Source organism: Vombatus ursinus, unplaced genomic scaffold (genome assembly GCF_900497805.2).
Source record: "Vombatus ursinus unplaced genomic scaffold, bare-nosed wombat genome assembly UNPS02015398.1, whole genome shotgun sequence".
In the NCBI taxonomy this organism is placed as follows: Eukaryota; Metazoa; Chordata; class Mammalia; order Diprotodontia; family Vombatidae; genus Vombatus; species Vombatus ursinus.
In genome coordinates, this window is record NW_020955176.1 from 586,912 (window position 1) to 603,593 (window position 16,682).

The 16,682-nt window shown below is 46.5% G+C and overlaps 1 protein-coding gene across 1 annotated transcript in view; it reads left to right on the forward strand.

Annotated features, from left to right (window-relative positions):
• Window positions 1-1,293: 1,293 nt before the first annotated feature.
• TMPRSS5 (transmembrane serine protease 5) overlaps window positions 1,294-16,682 on the forward strand; it is a 16,207-nt gene continuing 818 nt past the window's right edge. The window contains exons 1-12 of the mRNA XM_027847356.1: window positions 1,294-1,410; window positions 5,577-5,703; window positions 7,273-7,380; window positions 7,944-8,042; window positions 8,782-8,917; window positions 9,287-9,400; window positions 10,811-10,854; window positions 12,004-12,166; window positions 13,966-14,144; window positions 14,824-14,871; window positions 15,320-15,462; window positions 15,879-16,032. Of these exons, the coding sequence (XP_027703157.1) occupies window positions 1,408-1,410; window positions 5,577-5,703; window positions 7,273-7,380; window positions 7,944-8,042; window positions 8,782-8,917; window positions 9,287-9,400; window positions 10,811-10,854; window positions 12,004-12,166; window positions 13,966-14,144; window positions 14,824-14,871; window positions 15,320-15,462; window positions 15,879-16,032 (1,318 nt within the window). The 5' untranslated portion in view covers window positions 1,294-1,407. The remainder of the gene's footprint in view (window positions 1,411-5,576; window positions 5,704-7,272; window positions 7,381-7,943; window positions 8,043-8,781; window positions 8,918-9,286; window positions 9,401-10,810; window positions 10,855-12,003; window positions 12,167-13,965; window positions 14,145-14,823; window positions 14,872-15,319; window positions 15,463-15,878; window positions 16,033-16,682) is intronic.

Genomic DNA, 16,682 nt, shown 5'->3' on the forward strand with positions numbered 1-16,682 from the left:
GATCTGGTTTAAGGTCCTGCCTCTGACGTGTGTACTGCTTGCATGAGTCAGGGCAAATTACTTCACCCCATCAGTGATCAAGGTGACCCTCTAAGACTTTAAGCTGTGGACCCAATGCTGATCTGCGTGGGTAGAACCAGCGTCCTCACAGGTAGCTTCTCACCATACCGATGATGCCATAGCACTGTTCTCTGCCATCAGCATTCTCCCTCTGCCCTGCTCCTTCCCCGCCAAAAAAAAAAAACAAAAAAAAACAATAACAATCAGCATTTTATATATCACTCTAAGGTCTGCAAAACACTTTATATGTATTATCTCATTTGATCATCGTAACAACCCTGTGAGGTAGGTGCTATTATTATACCCATTTGGCAGATGTGGAAACCAAGGCTTAGAAGTTTAAATATTAGGAGATAATGAATAATAGCTCCCATTATATGTTTTACAAAGAGTTTTCTTCACAACAACCTTTCAAGTTAGATAGTGCAGATCTTAACACATATCACCCCTTTTTAAAGATGACAGAGCTAGGGCTCAAGGAAGTTAAATTTTATGTTCACCTAATACTGTCAGTGTTTAGTTGGGATCAGTGTAAGACCTTCTCTGAGCCTCTGAAGGCAGGAAAGGATTGGAAAGACAGATTTTAGATGGGAGTCACCAGTTAGTTCAGCTCCTATCCCATCTGTCCTTTCTCCTTCTCTGGGTCAATTCCATATGCCCAAAGAAATCACCTAACATTTGTGCTCACCAGGCCCAGCTGCAGGTCAGATGGCATTTCCTGAATCTCAGACAGTACTGATGCTCAGTCCCTGTGAGTGTGGGGGCATCTGAGTTCCCTCCTGCCATCACCCACATATTATGACAACTACCCCTTCCATCCAAATAGAGAGCTGGTGAAGCCTAGACACCTAGAAGCCTAACTCAGAAATGTCAACAAATGCTAATATTGCCTTCACTCCATCTCCAGACAGACGTCATTTAGAAGGGAAAATTTGCCCAGCGCAGGCAAAGACTGCACACTTTTTGGCACGAGGGACCGAGTCGCTAGGCAACAGTCCACCAGTCATCCCCCAGCACCCTCCCCTTTCCCTGCCCTTTACTCCCCACCCCCCAATACTCTTCTCTGTTTCCTGGCATCCAATTAGCATCTGGAAGGGTGGTGATCGTGGCCAACCCAGCCCTCCTTCCCCCTTGTTGGAATAGCAGCCCAACTGAGGGCCCATCTGGGAGGGAGGGCCTGGGGGATCTAGGGAGGGGCGGCAGATAAGAGAGGCAGAGAGCTGGCAATCCAACCCAACTGAGGATTCGGGGTACATAAGCAGCCAGCAGCTCCTGGGGAGCAGAAGACAAGTCCTGTCGTGACAGATCCTGAAGCCTTAGAGTTGAGTGTTAACTGTCCTCTCTCATATGGTAAGATCTGATTTATTTATCCTTTCTTCCCCTTGCCCTGCCCTCTCTATTTGTTTCAGAGTTGGGGGGAAGCTCCCCAAGTAGCTCCAGGGATGGGGTTGAAGTTGGCATTCTTTGCCTTCTGAGGTTCCGTATAGTCAGGCCCCCAACCCTAATATAGCTCCACAGGCCTCCCTCACTTACTTGGTGATTTAATCACTCTTAAGACTGGATAAGACAGTCTCAAAGTCAAGCCGTGAAATCAGGTTTCTCCACACCCATCAATGTCCCATTTCCAGTGTGATGCAGTGGATGGAACACTGGGTTTGGAGTATGAGGTCTTTTTCAACTTTAAAGTGGTATAATTAACCCGTCACACAGCTAGTCAGTTTCTGAGGTTGGATTTGTATTCAGGTCTTCCTGACTCCAGGCCCAGCACTCCATACACTGTGCCATTTGGTTGCCTATCTTTCCACGGGAGCGGGTGGCATTTCATTTCTCCCCCATTTGTGGGAGCTGATCCTTCTCATAGGTCTCCCAAGAGCATTTCCACGGGGCTATTTATAGGCTGTTGACCTGAACAAGGCTGATGAGAGACAGACATTTCCACAGATCTACTTGCTTCTGCCTCCTCAATCAGATGGAGGTTACCAGTCTAAAGTTCAAAGATGGAACAGAGCTGTGAAGTCAGAAGGCAAAACTAGGCAAGATGTTTGCAAAAATAAGGGAAGATGTTTCTAAAAACAAACAATCCTATTCAGTAGAGGGTGGGAGAGGTGCTACTGGACTGGAGAAAGACCAACATTGTGATTAAAAACAAACACAACAAAAACAAAAGAGTGGCATCTGCAAACCAAAGGCCAGGGAACTTGATTTTGATTCCTGGCAAATTACAGACAATATTCTTTAAGGGATAGTTACCATAGACTTTTAGAGTTGGAAGGGACCTTGGCAGTCATACAGTTCAACCTATGCCTGAAAAAGATAGACAGCACAACCCCATGAACTCCAGGCCCTGGTTGTGGACCTCCAGGGAGGGGAAGCCTCCACCTCCCCAAACACTGCTGTAATGATTGGGAAATTGTCCTTATATCAAGCCTAAGTTTGCCTTTTTCAACCCTCCTACCCATTTTTCTCAGTTCTGCCCTTTGGGGCCAAATAGAATACTCTAACCCCTCTTCTATACGAGAGCCTATTAGACATACTATTTATTTATTTTAACATTCATTTTTAAAAACTGTGAATACTAAATCCTCTCCCTCTCTCCAGCTTCTCCCCCACCCACTGAAAAGGCAAGCAATATATCAATTATACATGTGAAATCATGCAGAACATGTAGTTTACGTGACAGTCTTTCCGATTGTTGAAGACAGATTATCACGTCCCCTCAACCTTCTCCAGGCTAAATGTTCCCACTTCCTCCACCTGGTTCTGACATGGCACGAACTCAAGGCTCTTCACCATCCACGTTGCTCTTCTCTAGACCTCTAGCTTATCAATATCGTTTCTTTCTCTGGGCATGGCAGAGTACAATCCTTATTGAATCCTTGCTCCAAGAAGCTCTGCCTCTCCTAATGTGGGCTGCTGGGTCTGTTCAGGGAAACGGACATTCCAGGTTTACAATAAGGGGAACCCCTCCAAAAACAAACTTTACATATACCTTGATAAGAGGACCAGCTCCCATCAATAGGGAGCCCCCTCTAATCAGCCAAATTCATGGCTGCCTGCCATATCACTCTGCTGACTCAAAACTGAGCTGGTTGACCACTAGGAGCCCCAGATCTTTTTCCAGACAAATTGTTCTCCAACCATGCCTTTCCCATTCCGTACTTGTAAAATTCATTTCTTGAACGCAAGTGTAAGATTTCACATATATCCCTATTACATTTCATCTTATTAGGTTTAGCCCAATTTTCTAGCCTGGAAAGATCTTTTTTTTCTTTTGGATTCTGATTGTCATCCATGCTTATTATCCATGCCTCCCAGATTTGTATCATCCACAGCTATGATCACACAGTTATCTATACCTCTCTCCAAATCATTGATGAAAGTGTTAAATAGTGGAGAAGGAAGCAGTGATCATGAAGGGCCAGACTGGGTCCTATTTCTCTCTCTTTCTCCTTCCTTTTAGAACCCTTCTAACCCAGTTCTGTCTGGGCAGCCTCTGTGATTAGGGCACATGAGTAGCCAGCTGGTCCTCTGCTTAGATGAGCTCACCTCCTCCAGGCCTGGTTGGAGGCAGGTGTCTGACCCGTCCCAGCTCTAAGCAGACCCCCTTTGGTGTCAGCTCTCCCTAATCAGCAGGCACAGACAGCGTTCTCTTCCTGTTCCAGAATCCCAGGCCCCCTGCTGGGCTCGTCCCTTGGAGGGGGAGGGGATGCCTGTCCCTAGCTCCGTGCTCATTGGCAGAGAAGGGATGACCGACCTGCTCTGAGCCCCGCCCATCCCAGGGGCCGGCTCCTCCCCCTGCCTCAGGTCCTCTGGGGGATGCCTGCGCTGCTCGTGGGCTCATGGATCTGTTTAGGGAAACTGGCATTCCAGGTTTACAGTGAGGGGAACCTCCCTCAAAAAACTTTATACGTGCCTTGATAAGAGGAGCGGCTTCCATCCATGGACAGAAGAGAAGGGTCTGAGAGTGGCCGAGGCTTGGCCATGTCTGTGGGCGGAGAGGATGGAGGCAGGAGAGAGGAAGAGATTGACAGAGGACCAGAGAAGGTGGGAGGGGCTGGGTACTCAGGGGGCAGGTAAAGAGGAACGTCTAGAGCAGAGGTTCCCAAAGTGGGCCATACTGCCCCCTGGGGGGTGGTGGTAGCCTGGGGGCAACTGGGGGCATTGAATAAAATAAGGGGGTGGTGGAAGCATAAGGAAAGAGGAGAAGATCAGAAAATTTTTAAAAACCATTCAAACATGTTTCATCTGTTGTTTAACAGAGTTAAAGTCGTAGTGATTACATTATTTTCCAAATTAACAAACAAAATGCAAGTTATAACTGATCAGTGGTCAAGTCTGCTGATGGGTCTTAACAAGCAAGTGTTGGCAGGCGAGCATGTTCTACGTTTTCAAGAAGTCCAGCATGCATCAACAAGCATATGTGGGTATAATGACTTGTTTGTAATACCAACATTTTAGTGCAGGTAAAACCCTCCACAAATTTACAATAAATTATTAAATTTAAGGTGTGTCACATAAAAATATTTTATATATTTTTGAAATGACTCAGCTTTCAAAAAAACTATTAAAGGGTTTAAGAAACCCAGGAGGGAGCTAAGGAATTTTTTTTTTAAAATGGGGAAGTAGACCAAATAAGTTTGGGAACCTCTGGTCTAGTGAATGGGTGAGGTTACAGACAAATGCTAAGGTGGAGAAGAGGGAAGATAAGGGGTTATATGATGCACAGACTGGACATATCCCAGAGACCAGGCAACCAAACCATCTGCTAAGAGTGAGGGTCACAGAGTGGGGCTGGGGGCTCAGGGATGGGGGAAAATGTTTGGAGCAGCTGCTGTGGTGAATGATACATGAAGAAAAGGATCACCAAACAATAGCCAAGGAGGTAGTGGCATGCTTTGGGAGCTTTGGACCCTCCCTGGGGTTCTTGACTTGGAGGGGGGAAGTCTGAACTTGTTTTTGAAAACATTTTGATAACTATATTTCAAGAGAGTTATATCTGAGGCAGCTACATGGAGCATTGGACCAGAGTCACAAAGACCTGAGTTCAAATTCATCATCCTCTGACACTTACTAGCTATGTGACTCTGGGCAAGTCACTTAACCTCTGTCTCAGTTTTCTCATATGTAAAATGGGGTTAGTAATAGCACCTCCCTCATGGGATGGTTGTGAGAATCAATGAGATAATATTTGTAGAGCATCTTGCAAACCTTAAAGCACTATTTACTAATTATTATTAACATATTATATTTATTACATATTTATAATACATTTGCATATTATAGATTACATTTATATATTATTATATTATTAACATCATTATTAGCAATTATTTTCAATATAATTGTTTTCCTTTGTAACCTTCCATATTTTATTTTATAAATTGAAAAATATTTTTCTGAGAAGAGGCCCATATATAGAGGCTTCACCAGACAGCCAAAAATGTCAAGAGTAAGAGTCTGAGACTGATAATGGAGAGAGGGAGTTCTATATATCTTTAATTTATTTTTCTTCCTAGAATGTGAATCAGGGTGACCAGCATGATTTGGAAAGGCATCCTGGTGGAGAGGCCAGCCCGGTGCCAGTAATCCCTGGAGAGGAGCCTGGAGACCAGCCAGAGATAGTCGAGTACCAGGAAGAATTCAGTGAGGATAGGGCTGGGGAGGACAGTGGAGAATTCAAGGAGCACAACATTGGAAGGAGGCCTTAGGGGTAGAGGGGGGTGTGCTGGCCATCCTTCTCTGACCTGACAACTATCAGGTATTAGATCAGAATAGTCTGTGGGCTATTCAGGTCTTTGGGGTTTCCATCTCCCCTCTTCCTCCATAATGGCCTTTTAAAATTTACAAAGCACTTCCATCCAATTAAGCAAGCATTAAGCAATTACTGTGTGAAAATCATCATGCTAGGTGTTGGTGGTACAGAGTCAAAAATGAGATAATGCCTGCCTTCAAGAAACTTACATTCTGATTGGAAAAAGTAACATGTACACACACAAAACACTAAATATAAAAAGTAAATACTAGGCAATTTGGGAGTTCTAAGGGTTGAAGGGGGTGCCGTCAGGCAAAGGCACAGGGGAATACCAAGTGACTAATTAAGTTGGGGCATAGGTCATACGAGGGAAAATAGTGTGAAATTAATTTAGAAAGATTGTCTGGAGTCAGACTGTAAGGGGCTTTAAATGCCAAACAGAAATTTCTGTATTTTTATTCCAGAGGTAAGAGTGAGGCACAGATACTTCTCCAGTATGGGAGTGACATAGTCAATGTCAATTTGGCATCTGTGTGGAGAATGGATCGATAACGGAGGAGACTTAAGTCAGGGAAATCAATTAGAGGTTATTGCAACAGTTTGGGGCAGGGTGATGAGAACTTGAACTTGGGTAAGAGCTCTACGAGCAGGGAGCAGATAGGAGACATATCGTAAAAGAAGGGTGGACGAGGCTAGTCTGACTGTATACTGGGAGGGCAGAATGAAGAGTCAATGGAGACTTGGACATTTCAAAGTTGAGTGTTTGGAAAAAGGGTGGCGACCTCAACAGAAACAAGAGAGTTAGAAAGAGGGGGAGAAAGATCATGACTTCTGTTTTGGATATGTTGAGTTTGGATACCTCTGGGATATATAGGTGGAGTTGGTGATGGGAGACTGAAACTGAGGAGAGAGATGAGGGCCAGGTATCTAGATCTGGTAGTCCTATGAACCCATGGGAGGAATGAAATCACCAAAAGACAGAAGACGGACAGTAAAGAAGGGCAGGGCAGGACAGAGTCTTCTACACATGCAAAGGGGCATTATATTCTGTTATATATATTATCTTGCTTGAGTCTCACAACCCTGTGAAGTAAGTAATTCAGGTAATATCGTGCCCATTTTACACATGAGGAAACCAAAGGTCAGATAAATTAAATGCCATCCTGTTTCTTTGTTCATTCATATCTTCTCCTCCCCATTTTGGTCTACCCTTCCCTCTTCTTCCTATTCCTGACCTGGAAGGAGAGGAAGCTCCCTTGTCCAGTTTGCTCAGAAGAGGGGACAACTGAATTTCCTCTCTTTTCCCATTTCATCTGTTCTTGGGACATGTCAGAGGGTCACCTTCAAGGTTACTTGCTTGAGGCCCCAATGGGAGGTTCCCCAAAGTGGAACCTGGGGAGAGGGCCTGATTAGGCTGTCAGGGTTCCGGGGCCTCAGGTTCTCTCTGCTCCTTTTTACAGACTTCCCTGATGGTCGCAGGACCTTTCCAAGGTGGGGAAGGCGTGGGTGTATCTTATTCACGACCATTGGGCTGATGGCTGGGATAGGCGTTGGGATCTGGCTTCTAGGTCAGTGCTAAGGTAATAGGACAGTGATAATAATAGGACTGTCTTTGAGGCTGGGGACCCTGAGCTATAGCCTGCCTCATGATTTACTAGGCTTAAAACACTCCTTTCTGATCCATTAGGAGAACTGGAAGGATAGGGGCAAAGGAATAGGTTTAGGGTGGGTGGGTGGGGGAAGATTTGAAGGGAAAAGGAGTACTTGGGACAGATAAGTCACTAAAGGAGGAAGGGGATAAGGATTATTCCTTGTCTTCACCAAGAAGAGAACAGGAGGAAATGGATTAGAACTGCAGCAGGAGGGACTTGGGTTAGGCATAAAGAGGAACTTTTCAATAGTGAGGGCTGAAAGTCATCTGAATGATTAATGGTTGATTCAGAGAATTTGTGGAGCAACTCTTGCTAGAATGTGAGAAAGACTTTCACCTAGCTGCCCTGCATAGAGCCCAGGATGAAGTGTCCCCTTTGGAGGCCTGTCCCATTTTAGAATTCACTGGTTGTCCATGGTGGCTGTCATTGGGCCTCTCCTGACCTTCCCTCTCCCCCTCCCTTTCCACCTCTTTCTTTAGTCCTGCTTTTCAGGACAAATGCCTTGTTGAAGACCCTGCAGCAAAAGAATGTCATGAGTTGTACAGAGAGTCCCCTCACCCCAACAGTCTCTAAGTCAGGTGGGTGACCTTTCCTCTTTCTTGAGTCCTGCTCCCCAGTCTATGCTTATAGGAAATCTCTCCTTCAAGATTCTCCCCTTACATTCAGGATTCTGGATGCAAGTCAAGAGAATTCTGGGTCTCATTTCTCCATTATGGTTCTACTTTCATCAACCACAGTCAAGGATGGATGGAAAGCCCCCTGGCTCCTTGGGTGGGAGGGAGGGGAAGTTGAGGCATTAGGGTGGAGAGGGACAGGACCCTGAGCTGGGCCTGTCCTTAAGGAGACGAATTCTGGCTTTTAGCACAGTCTGGGCTGACTCATTGCTCTCTGGGGGCAATCTCGTCTGTCCCTGCAGCTTGTCCTTAGCCAGGACCTGGGGCCTGGGAAAGATCTAGAGGGTTAGGCAATCTTAGAAAATTGAGCTCCAGATGGCCTCTTTTCTTGTATCAGGAGACAGGGTTCCCCTTAGAGACAGGTGGACTGTTTGGCCTAAACTGGGGCAAGGGCCTGGGGCTTGGGGATATGAATTTTCTCTAATTTGTGCATTTTGCCTTTTCTTTGGAAAACACCCTGCCAGTTCCTGTCCAGAATAACCCGGGTGGATGTCTGTACCCAGGCCTTTCTTCCAAACCCCATCAAGCACCATCTTGTCCAGACTCTTAGGGTACCCTGCTAGGTTCCAGAGCCTGTACTTCCCTGCTACCCGAGTGCTGGTGAGCTCAGGCGACAATGTGGTTTTTCATGCTGTGGTTTCAGTATCTTTCAGAATAAACTCCAGAAACTTCTTACCGGAAGTGCAGGTAAGGGCATGGCCAGGCTGGCTTCTGGTATGCCATGAGGGCTGGAGTCCTGCCTTAGGGACCTGGATTTGTGGATACCTCGGACATCTCAGGTACCTTGGTGGGAGTGGGAGTGTAGGAGGGCTGGGGAAATGGAGGAGAGGAAGAGAGAGAGAGAGAGGACTGGAAGGTGGGGAGATTCCTTTATTTGTCCCATATTTCCATTTCTCTCCAGAATGATCCCCAATGCTGAGGTCATCTAGCATGTTCTCTTGCCTTTAGGCCCAGACTTTTGAGAATCTATGTCATTTTCAACAATAACAACAAAAGACCCCAAGAGAGGAAGGATCTGTTTCCTTCCTCACTCTGCCATCCATTTCAATGATTCCCCCTTAGAATCTAACTCATATTCCTTCTGTTGCAGTTTAAACTCATTTCTTCTAATTTCTGTGCTAAGGCTACCTTTTTTTTTTTTTGTCAAGACTCAGTCACCACAAAGGAGTGAACCTGACTGATATCAAGGTCAACAGTTCTCAGGAGTTTCTCCAGTTTCTTCCTGGATCAGGGGGTCGCTTGGAGGACATGTGGCAGCACAGGTAGGGTTTGGGTTGAGTAGAAGGGGATGAGGTCAACAGGAGGAATCCTTCCCATTTCCCCTGGAGATCTCAGGCACAGAGCTTTCTTTTTCTTCAAGAGGAGGGAGTGGTGCCAGGCCATTAGGGGCATCTAGGGATGAGGCAGAGATTGCCAACCAGAAATCGCATAAGATCCAGGTAATCCTAAAGAAAGAGATAAATCTCCCCATCCTGGCCAAGATCAGTGGACTGCCTAGAGACAAGAAAAATACCTAGGCCTGTAAGATATTCTCCCACATGTTGGAGGTTGGCCAGGACCAATGCAGCAAGCCCACTAACTATGAGTGAGTGGGATACCCACCTTTCTTGTGCCTGTCCCCACATCTTTTTCTCCCAGACTCTTCCTCCTTTGCAGGGTCTATAGGAGAGGAAGGAGTGAATATGTGAGGCATAAGTAAATACCTGAGTATTTAAATAGGGAACACCTTTTTGTTTTCTCAAGGGGGAGATTAGAAACATTCTAGTTTAGTGGAAGTAGATGGCAAACTGGAGGATTGTGGGGGAGGAGAGGAAAGAGATTAATTTAGGGTTGGGTGATGACTAGCAAAAGTGAGACTTCTCCAATCTCTGGCTGATGGGGCTGAATTCAACTGGGACTAAGACAGGGAAAGTATAGTTTTCTCAGGGGATCATTTGGACCTGTGATGTACCTGTAGCTGAGCACTGTATCTCTTTTATGTGCATGCCCAAAGTATAAATAGGATCATGGGGCCATAGATTCAGAGCCAATAGTGACTTTAGAGTCTATTGAAACCAACTTCCTCATTTTACAGATGAGGAAACTGAGTCACAGAGAGGCTATGTGACTTGCTTAGGGCCATACAGTAAGTTTCTGAGGCAGGATTCAAACTCAGATCTTTTTTTCCTGACTCCAATTCCAGCACTTCATCCACTTACACCATCTAGTTGTTTATAAATCAAGCCTATGTCTACCCTCTCTGCCAGGAGTGGCTTTTGCTTTGGTTGAACACTGCCCTGAAGGCGTGTGGCCATTCTGATGCCCTTTTCTGAGGAGGGGAAAAGCCTTTCATTGTTATTCACTTGTTTCAGTTGTGTCTGGTTCTTCGTGATCCCATTTGGGTTTTTCTTGGCAAAGACACTGGAGTGGTTTGCCATTTCCTTCTCCAGATAATTTTACAGATGAGGAAACTGAGGCAAACAGGGTTAAGGGATTTGTCCACCCAGCTAGTAAGTGTCTGAGACTGGATTTGAACTGAGGTCTTCCTGACTCCAGGTCCAGTGCTCTATCCACTTAGACAAGAGCTTAAAGGGTGACTATATTGCTGTGAGATAAAGGGCCCTAAGCCCTTGGGTATGAACAAGAAGTCCCAGCATTGACCCCTCCTTTTCTTAACCCTCACTGCTTTATAGGAACAGTTGTGCCTTAGGCCGGGTTGTCTTCCTCAAATGCTCAGGTGAGTTACAGCTCCCCCCTCCCCCCTGCCAAGAGGAATGAGCAGGACCTTAGGATGTGGAGATGGATGACCTTGGCAGGCATCTCCCCCCACCCCTGCCACCCCCCACAGTTAGTTTCCCAGCTGGGGAGCAGAGGGTAGTTTCAATCATTCAACATATATGATTAACCAAATATTCATTAATCCCTACTATGTGCAGAGCCCTAGATTAGGTAATGGGAAAACTCCTTTTCCTTACAATTCAGGGTATGTGTAAAACATAAAGGTATAAACCAGGGGTGGGGAACCTGCAGCCTCGAGGCCACATGTGGTCCTCTAGGTCCTCAAGTGTGGCTGTTTGACTGAATCCACTTAATAAAAGGATTTGTTCTGTAAAACTTGGACTCAGTCAAAAGGCTGTACCCAAGGACCTAGAAGGCCACATGTGGCCTTGAAGCTGCAGGTTCCTCACCCCTGGTATAAACTGTTTACTAGTGAGGTAATTGCTGTTCACCTCTATATATATCTAGTGACTGTGCCTGTGTACTGGTCTCACACAAGGATCTCATTTGATTTGTGGCCAATTCTCCATTATCAGATGATCCTCTTTGTGCACTTCACCCATGGGGAAGGGGGAAAAGGGGTGAGATGTTGCCAGGAGGAAACATGGCGGCCTATAAAGGGAAGCCAAGTTTGGGCTTGGTGGATGGGGCTGAAATGAGCAAGAGACCTTTCCCATTCCCCTAGAGATGCCAGCGTGGTTAATGAAGTTTTAGGATTATCTAGGTACTGTTTTGCACCTGGTGTCTAATGCCTTTTGGTCATCTTGTACTTTCTCCCCCTCCTCCTCCTCCTCCTTGCCTCCTAGAGACCAAACTGAGGTGAATTTCAACTAAGTCTATCCTACAACTTGTTAGCAGCCTCAAAACCAGGAGGAAGTTGAAACTCTTAGTCACATTGAGGTTATATACATATAGTCACATTGGGGAATATGTATGGAGTTCCATTATCCAAGCTTCCCATCTTATCTCCAAGGCTTATTGAGAATTAGCCATGCACACTCCATGACCCCAGAGGCCTTGGCCATCTACCTCAAGGTGCTCAGTGATGGTGCTGGCACCAACTTTTGCCTCTCTCTTCCTTTTTTCCATTCCCACCAATGATGGCCAGAGTGTGGGGTCCAGCACCTGACTTCCTGGATTATCGGTGGGACCTCCGCTGTCCTTGAGCGATGGCCCTGGCAGGTCAGCATATTCAAGGGCCCCCAGTACTCATGTGGAGGCTCTCTGCTGACTCCAAGTTGGGTGGTGACTGCAGCCCACTGTGTCTACAGGTATGTCTCTAGAGGCTACTCATCCACTCCCTTAAAGAACCTTTGCCTGAGCTATGGAGCACATGGGAATCCTTTTCTGTTCATTTGTGGATGGGTGCCATGCTTCTCTTGTCTTTATGTCCTATGCAGGTGTGTCTGACACAGATTATAAACTTCTAGAGGGTAGCGTTAGGATTTATAGTCCTTTTTTGTGCTGTGCTTAGATTTGGGCCATATGCAATTTTTACTATGCTTGTAATGATGATGATTCATTCATTAAATGAGTGTTTATTAAGTGTGTGTCTGGCACTGTACTAGGAACTGGGGATACAAATACAAAGAATGAAATAATCCCTACTCTCAAGAATGCTAATGAGAATCATAATCAATTTCAATTCGTTCAACATATAGTTTTTTTTTGGTGAGGCAATTGGGGTTAAGTGACTTGCCCAAGGTCACACAGCTAGTACGTGTCAAGTGTTTGGTCTGAGGCCGGATTTGAACTCAGGTCCTCCTGACTTCAGGGCCGGTGCTCTATCCACTGCGCCACCTAGCTGCCCCTCAACATATGGTTTTTAAGCACTTACAACATGTCAGTCACTGCTTGGAGCTGAAGAGAAAAAAATAAACCATAAAACTATTCCTGTCCTCCAGAAGCCTCCATTTTATTGTGGGGAGGGGATAGGACAAGCACAGATTAAGTAAATGCAAATTATATGCAAAGCAATTTTAATCAGGTGAAGGAGGGAGACAGAGAGACACACACACACATACACAGAGACAGAGACAGATGGACAGAGAGAAAGACAGAGAAAGAGACAGAGAAAGAGAGGGAGACAGAGAAGAGAGGAGAGAGAGACAGAGGGAAGAAGAAGGAGAATGAGAAGGAGGAAAAAAGACAGAGGAGAGACAGACAGGAAGAGGGAGAAGAGAAAGAGACAGACAAAGAGAAGGAGGGAAGAAGACAGAGATAGAGAGAGATAGAGAGGAGAGAGAGGCAGAGAGAAATGCTAATAACTGTGGGGTCAGAAAAGCAGGTGACATCTGAGCTATATTTGGAGGGAATGCTTATATAAATCCCTTCCATTTATGTAGTTCTTTACAGTCTCGCAATTACAACCCATTTTCTCCTTTATTCTCCACAATCTGGAGAGATAGGGATGTATCTATGGGATCTATGGGAAGATAAGGCTCAGAGAAGTTAGGTAATTTGCCAGAGTTGCCCACCTATTCATTGGCAGAGTCAGGATTTGAACCCAGAGCCAGAATTTGAACCCAGGCTTTCTGACTCTTCTTTCTCCTATATCACAGAGCTTCTTTGGGGACTTGATACGTTTTTGGTTGATGACGACAACAGTGATGATGCAGTAACAAATTGAGGGGCTGGAGTTCTCTAATATTTCTGGCATCTAGTTCGTCAATCAACCATAAAATATTTGCTAGATGTTTGCTCTGGATCTCCACCCCTCTCCCCTGCCCACAGACTCTGGAATCAAAAGATCTAAGTTCTGATGCTGCTTCTGATCGGTTCCTGCCTACTGCCTGTGTGACTTAGACTCCCTGGTTCTGTTTCCCCATCAGTAAGATGAGGCCGAACCAGATGACTCTGAGGTTCCCTTCAGTTCTTGGTTGAGGTGCTGATGCTTCCTGTGCCTGGTGACGTGGGGATGCAGACATATCAAAGGCTTGGACTTTGCTGCCGAGAGCACCCGCTCATCTTCTCCTGTCCAGTCGCCTCTGCCCCCAGCCAGCATCATGGTCATTCTGGCACGTCTGTGCCCTGTGCTCAGTGCTTAGCGACGTCTCTTTGTCCAATGCAGTCTGTTCCACGTATCCATTTTGAGGATCTTTGTGGGCATTGTCAACCGTGACGACATCATGCCACACACAGGGGCCGTGGTGGACAAGATCATCCTGCATCCCCTCTTTAGAATCCACAAGCGGAGACACGACTATGACATTGCTCTGCTGAAGCTCCAGACGCCACTGAACTTCTCCAGTGAGTAAAGCATGATCTGATGGGCACTGGCCCTTCAAGTGAGGTAGGGAGAGGCTTCCCTTTGGAGAGAGAAGGCACCTTATCTGGCTTGGGGCTCCAGTTGGGATAACTTGTTCCCAGGGAACAAGTACTGGAATAGAAGTCTTTTAACATAGGAATGAGACCCTGTTTCTTGGCTTCGGCTTTCAGAGTAGGACTAGCTCCAGCGTCAATGACCTGATTTGGGGGAAGAGATGGAGTAGACGTTATTTTATCCCCCTACAATGGAGCTCCCTGGCCAAGAGAGCTGGAAACCATACTTGTCTGATCTCCATGGAGTGAATCGTTGGGCCCCAGGGGTGACTTCCATTCTTAGCCTCCCCTCACTCTTGCTTCCTCCCAAGGCTTTGCTTTGATGGTCAAGACTTTGTGGGAAACAAGAAGTAGCACCCCATCAGGAAAATATGTGGGAACCCCTCGCCTGATGAGATTTCCCTTTGACCTGTCCCTCCAGACCAGAAGGGGTCTTCAGCAAAAAAATAGAGGCTAGGTTTGCTAGAGGGTCAGGGCTGTGGCCTTCAGGTCCTCGGGCTGGGACTGAATTAGCAAAGTCCAGTGTAGGAAACAAGGGCTGTGGCCTTCTTCTCCAGACACGGTGCGGGCTGTGTGCCTGCCAGAAATGCAGCAGGATTTTCCATAGGGCTCGAAATGCTGGGTATCAGGCTGGGGCTCCACAACCTCTATCTAGGTGAGTGAGATCCAGAAAGGGTGCGCGGTTGGTATTAGATGAGGTAATTGGGAGGAATCCCCTACCCCCTTGTGAGCAGATTGGCTGTGACACATTCATCCCCTTTTACTGATATCACTGTACCCCAGATCTCCTTTTCCTGGATGTCTTCTTTGGCCAGATCTACTAGACTGGCGTCCTTTGGATCATATTCACGTTGGGAAGACAGTCCTGTGTTAATTCTTTACTCCTTCCTCTTCCTGGGGCCTCCACAGAATATATCACTACCTCCTGTGACTTTGTAACAGGCCATTTGTGGAAATCCAGGGCCTAGAGACATTCATAATACTCTGCCCAGGGCCTCTGTTCCTCCCTGGCCCTCCCCCATCTGACAAGACTGCGGCCTCAGTTTTTGCCTCTATCTCCATGTATCTGTTTCCATGGTTGTCTGGGGCTCTGCTTTCTCCAGGGTATGGCTCAGACACCCTCCAGAACGCCTTGGTGCCCCTGATCAGCCCCCAGCTCTGCAATAGCTCTTGCATGTACAAAGGCAAGATCACCCCCCAGATGCTCTGTGCTGGCTACCTGGATGGGCACACTGATGCATGTCAGGTGCTAGACGGGAGGAGATTTGGGTTGGGGGGTTGGTATAGAAGGCATCCCAGGCTGGGGAGCTCTGGGAACCACAGGAGTTGGGGGTGGAGGCCTTTTTATAAATGGGCAGGGAAAGTGATGAGTGCATATGAAGCATTAATTCAACTAGACTGAACAGAAGTGATTTATAGGGGATCACCACTGATACTAGCCCTCTGAAGGAGCAGTGAATGGGAGGCTGCCCTGCAGGGGGCTTTGGGTGAGGTGAGGGTTGACTGTGGGTGGGGGTTGACTCCCCAGAGGGAAGTGGGGTGGGGTAGGAGCTCCAGATCATTAGCCATTGGGCATGTAGCAGTGGCCACTAGTGGTACCCTTCTCCTGAGAAGAACCAACCAACTGCTCCCTTCTCTGTCTCTGCCCCTGGGGTCTCTAAGGGAGACAGTGGAGGTTCTCTGGTGTGTCTGGACCGAGGGATATGGCGCTTGGTGGGTGTGGTGAGCTGGGGCTGGAATTGTGCAAAACCCCACAGACCAGGTGTCTATACCAAGGTGGCTGTGTTCTTGGACTGGATTCACCATCAAATTGGGGGTGAGTGAGGAAGTAAGGGGAAGGGATAGAGCTCTTAGGAATCTTGGAACTTCACCTATGTGCCTATTATCTGTTGGGGGCTGGGGAGGAAACTGGGAAATGCATCCCTGACTAGGGTGTAGGTGGTGGGGGTAGGGGGATGATGTGTCTAGAATTGCATTCCGTTCATTACAAAAAATTCAATTCATGTCTCTGTGGCACTCCTCCCTCTCCACCCCCTCATCCCCCTTCCCCAAACAAGAGGGAAAGGAGATTGACCAAGAATTAGGTATCCTAGGTTCACAGTCACAGTTAACCATGGTACCTATCAAATTGCATTATTCTCTGAGCATCAATTTCTTCATCCACAAAATAAGGCTGAAAAAATTTCTTTGTTTATCTCATGGAGGTGATTGGGGAAATAAAATGAAATGTTTGTGATAGCCCAAATAGTACAAATTACTGCTGCTGCTACTGCTGCTGCTACTGCTGCTGCTGCTGCTACTACTACTACTACTACTACTACTACTACTACTATTACTACTACAACTACCACTACTACCACTACCACCACCACCACTACTACCACTACCACCACCACCACCACCACTACCACTACTACTACTACTACTACTACTACTACTACTACTACTACTACTACTACTACTACT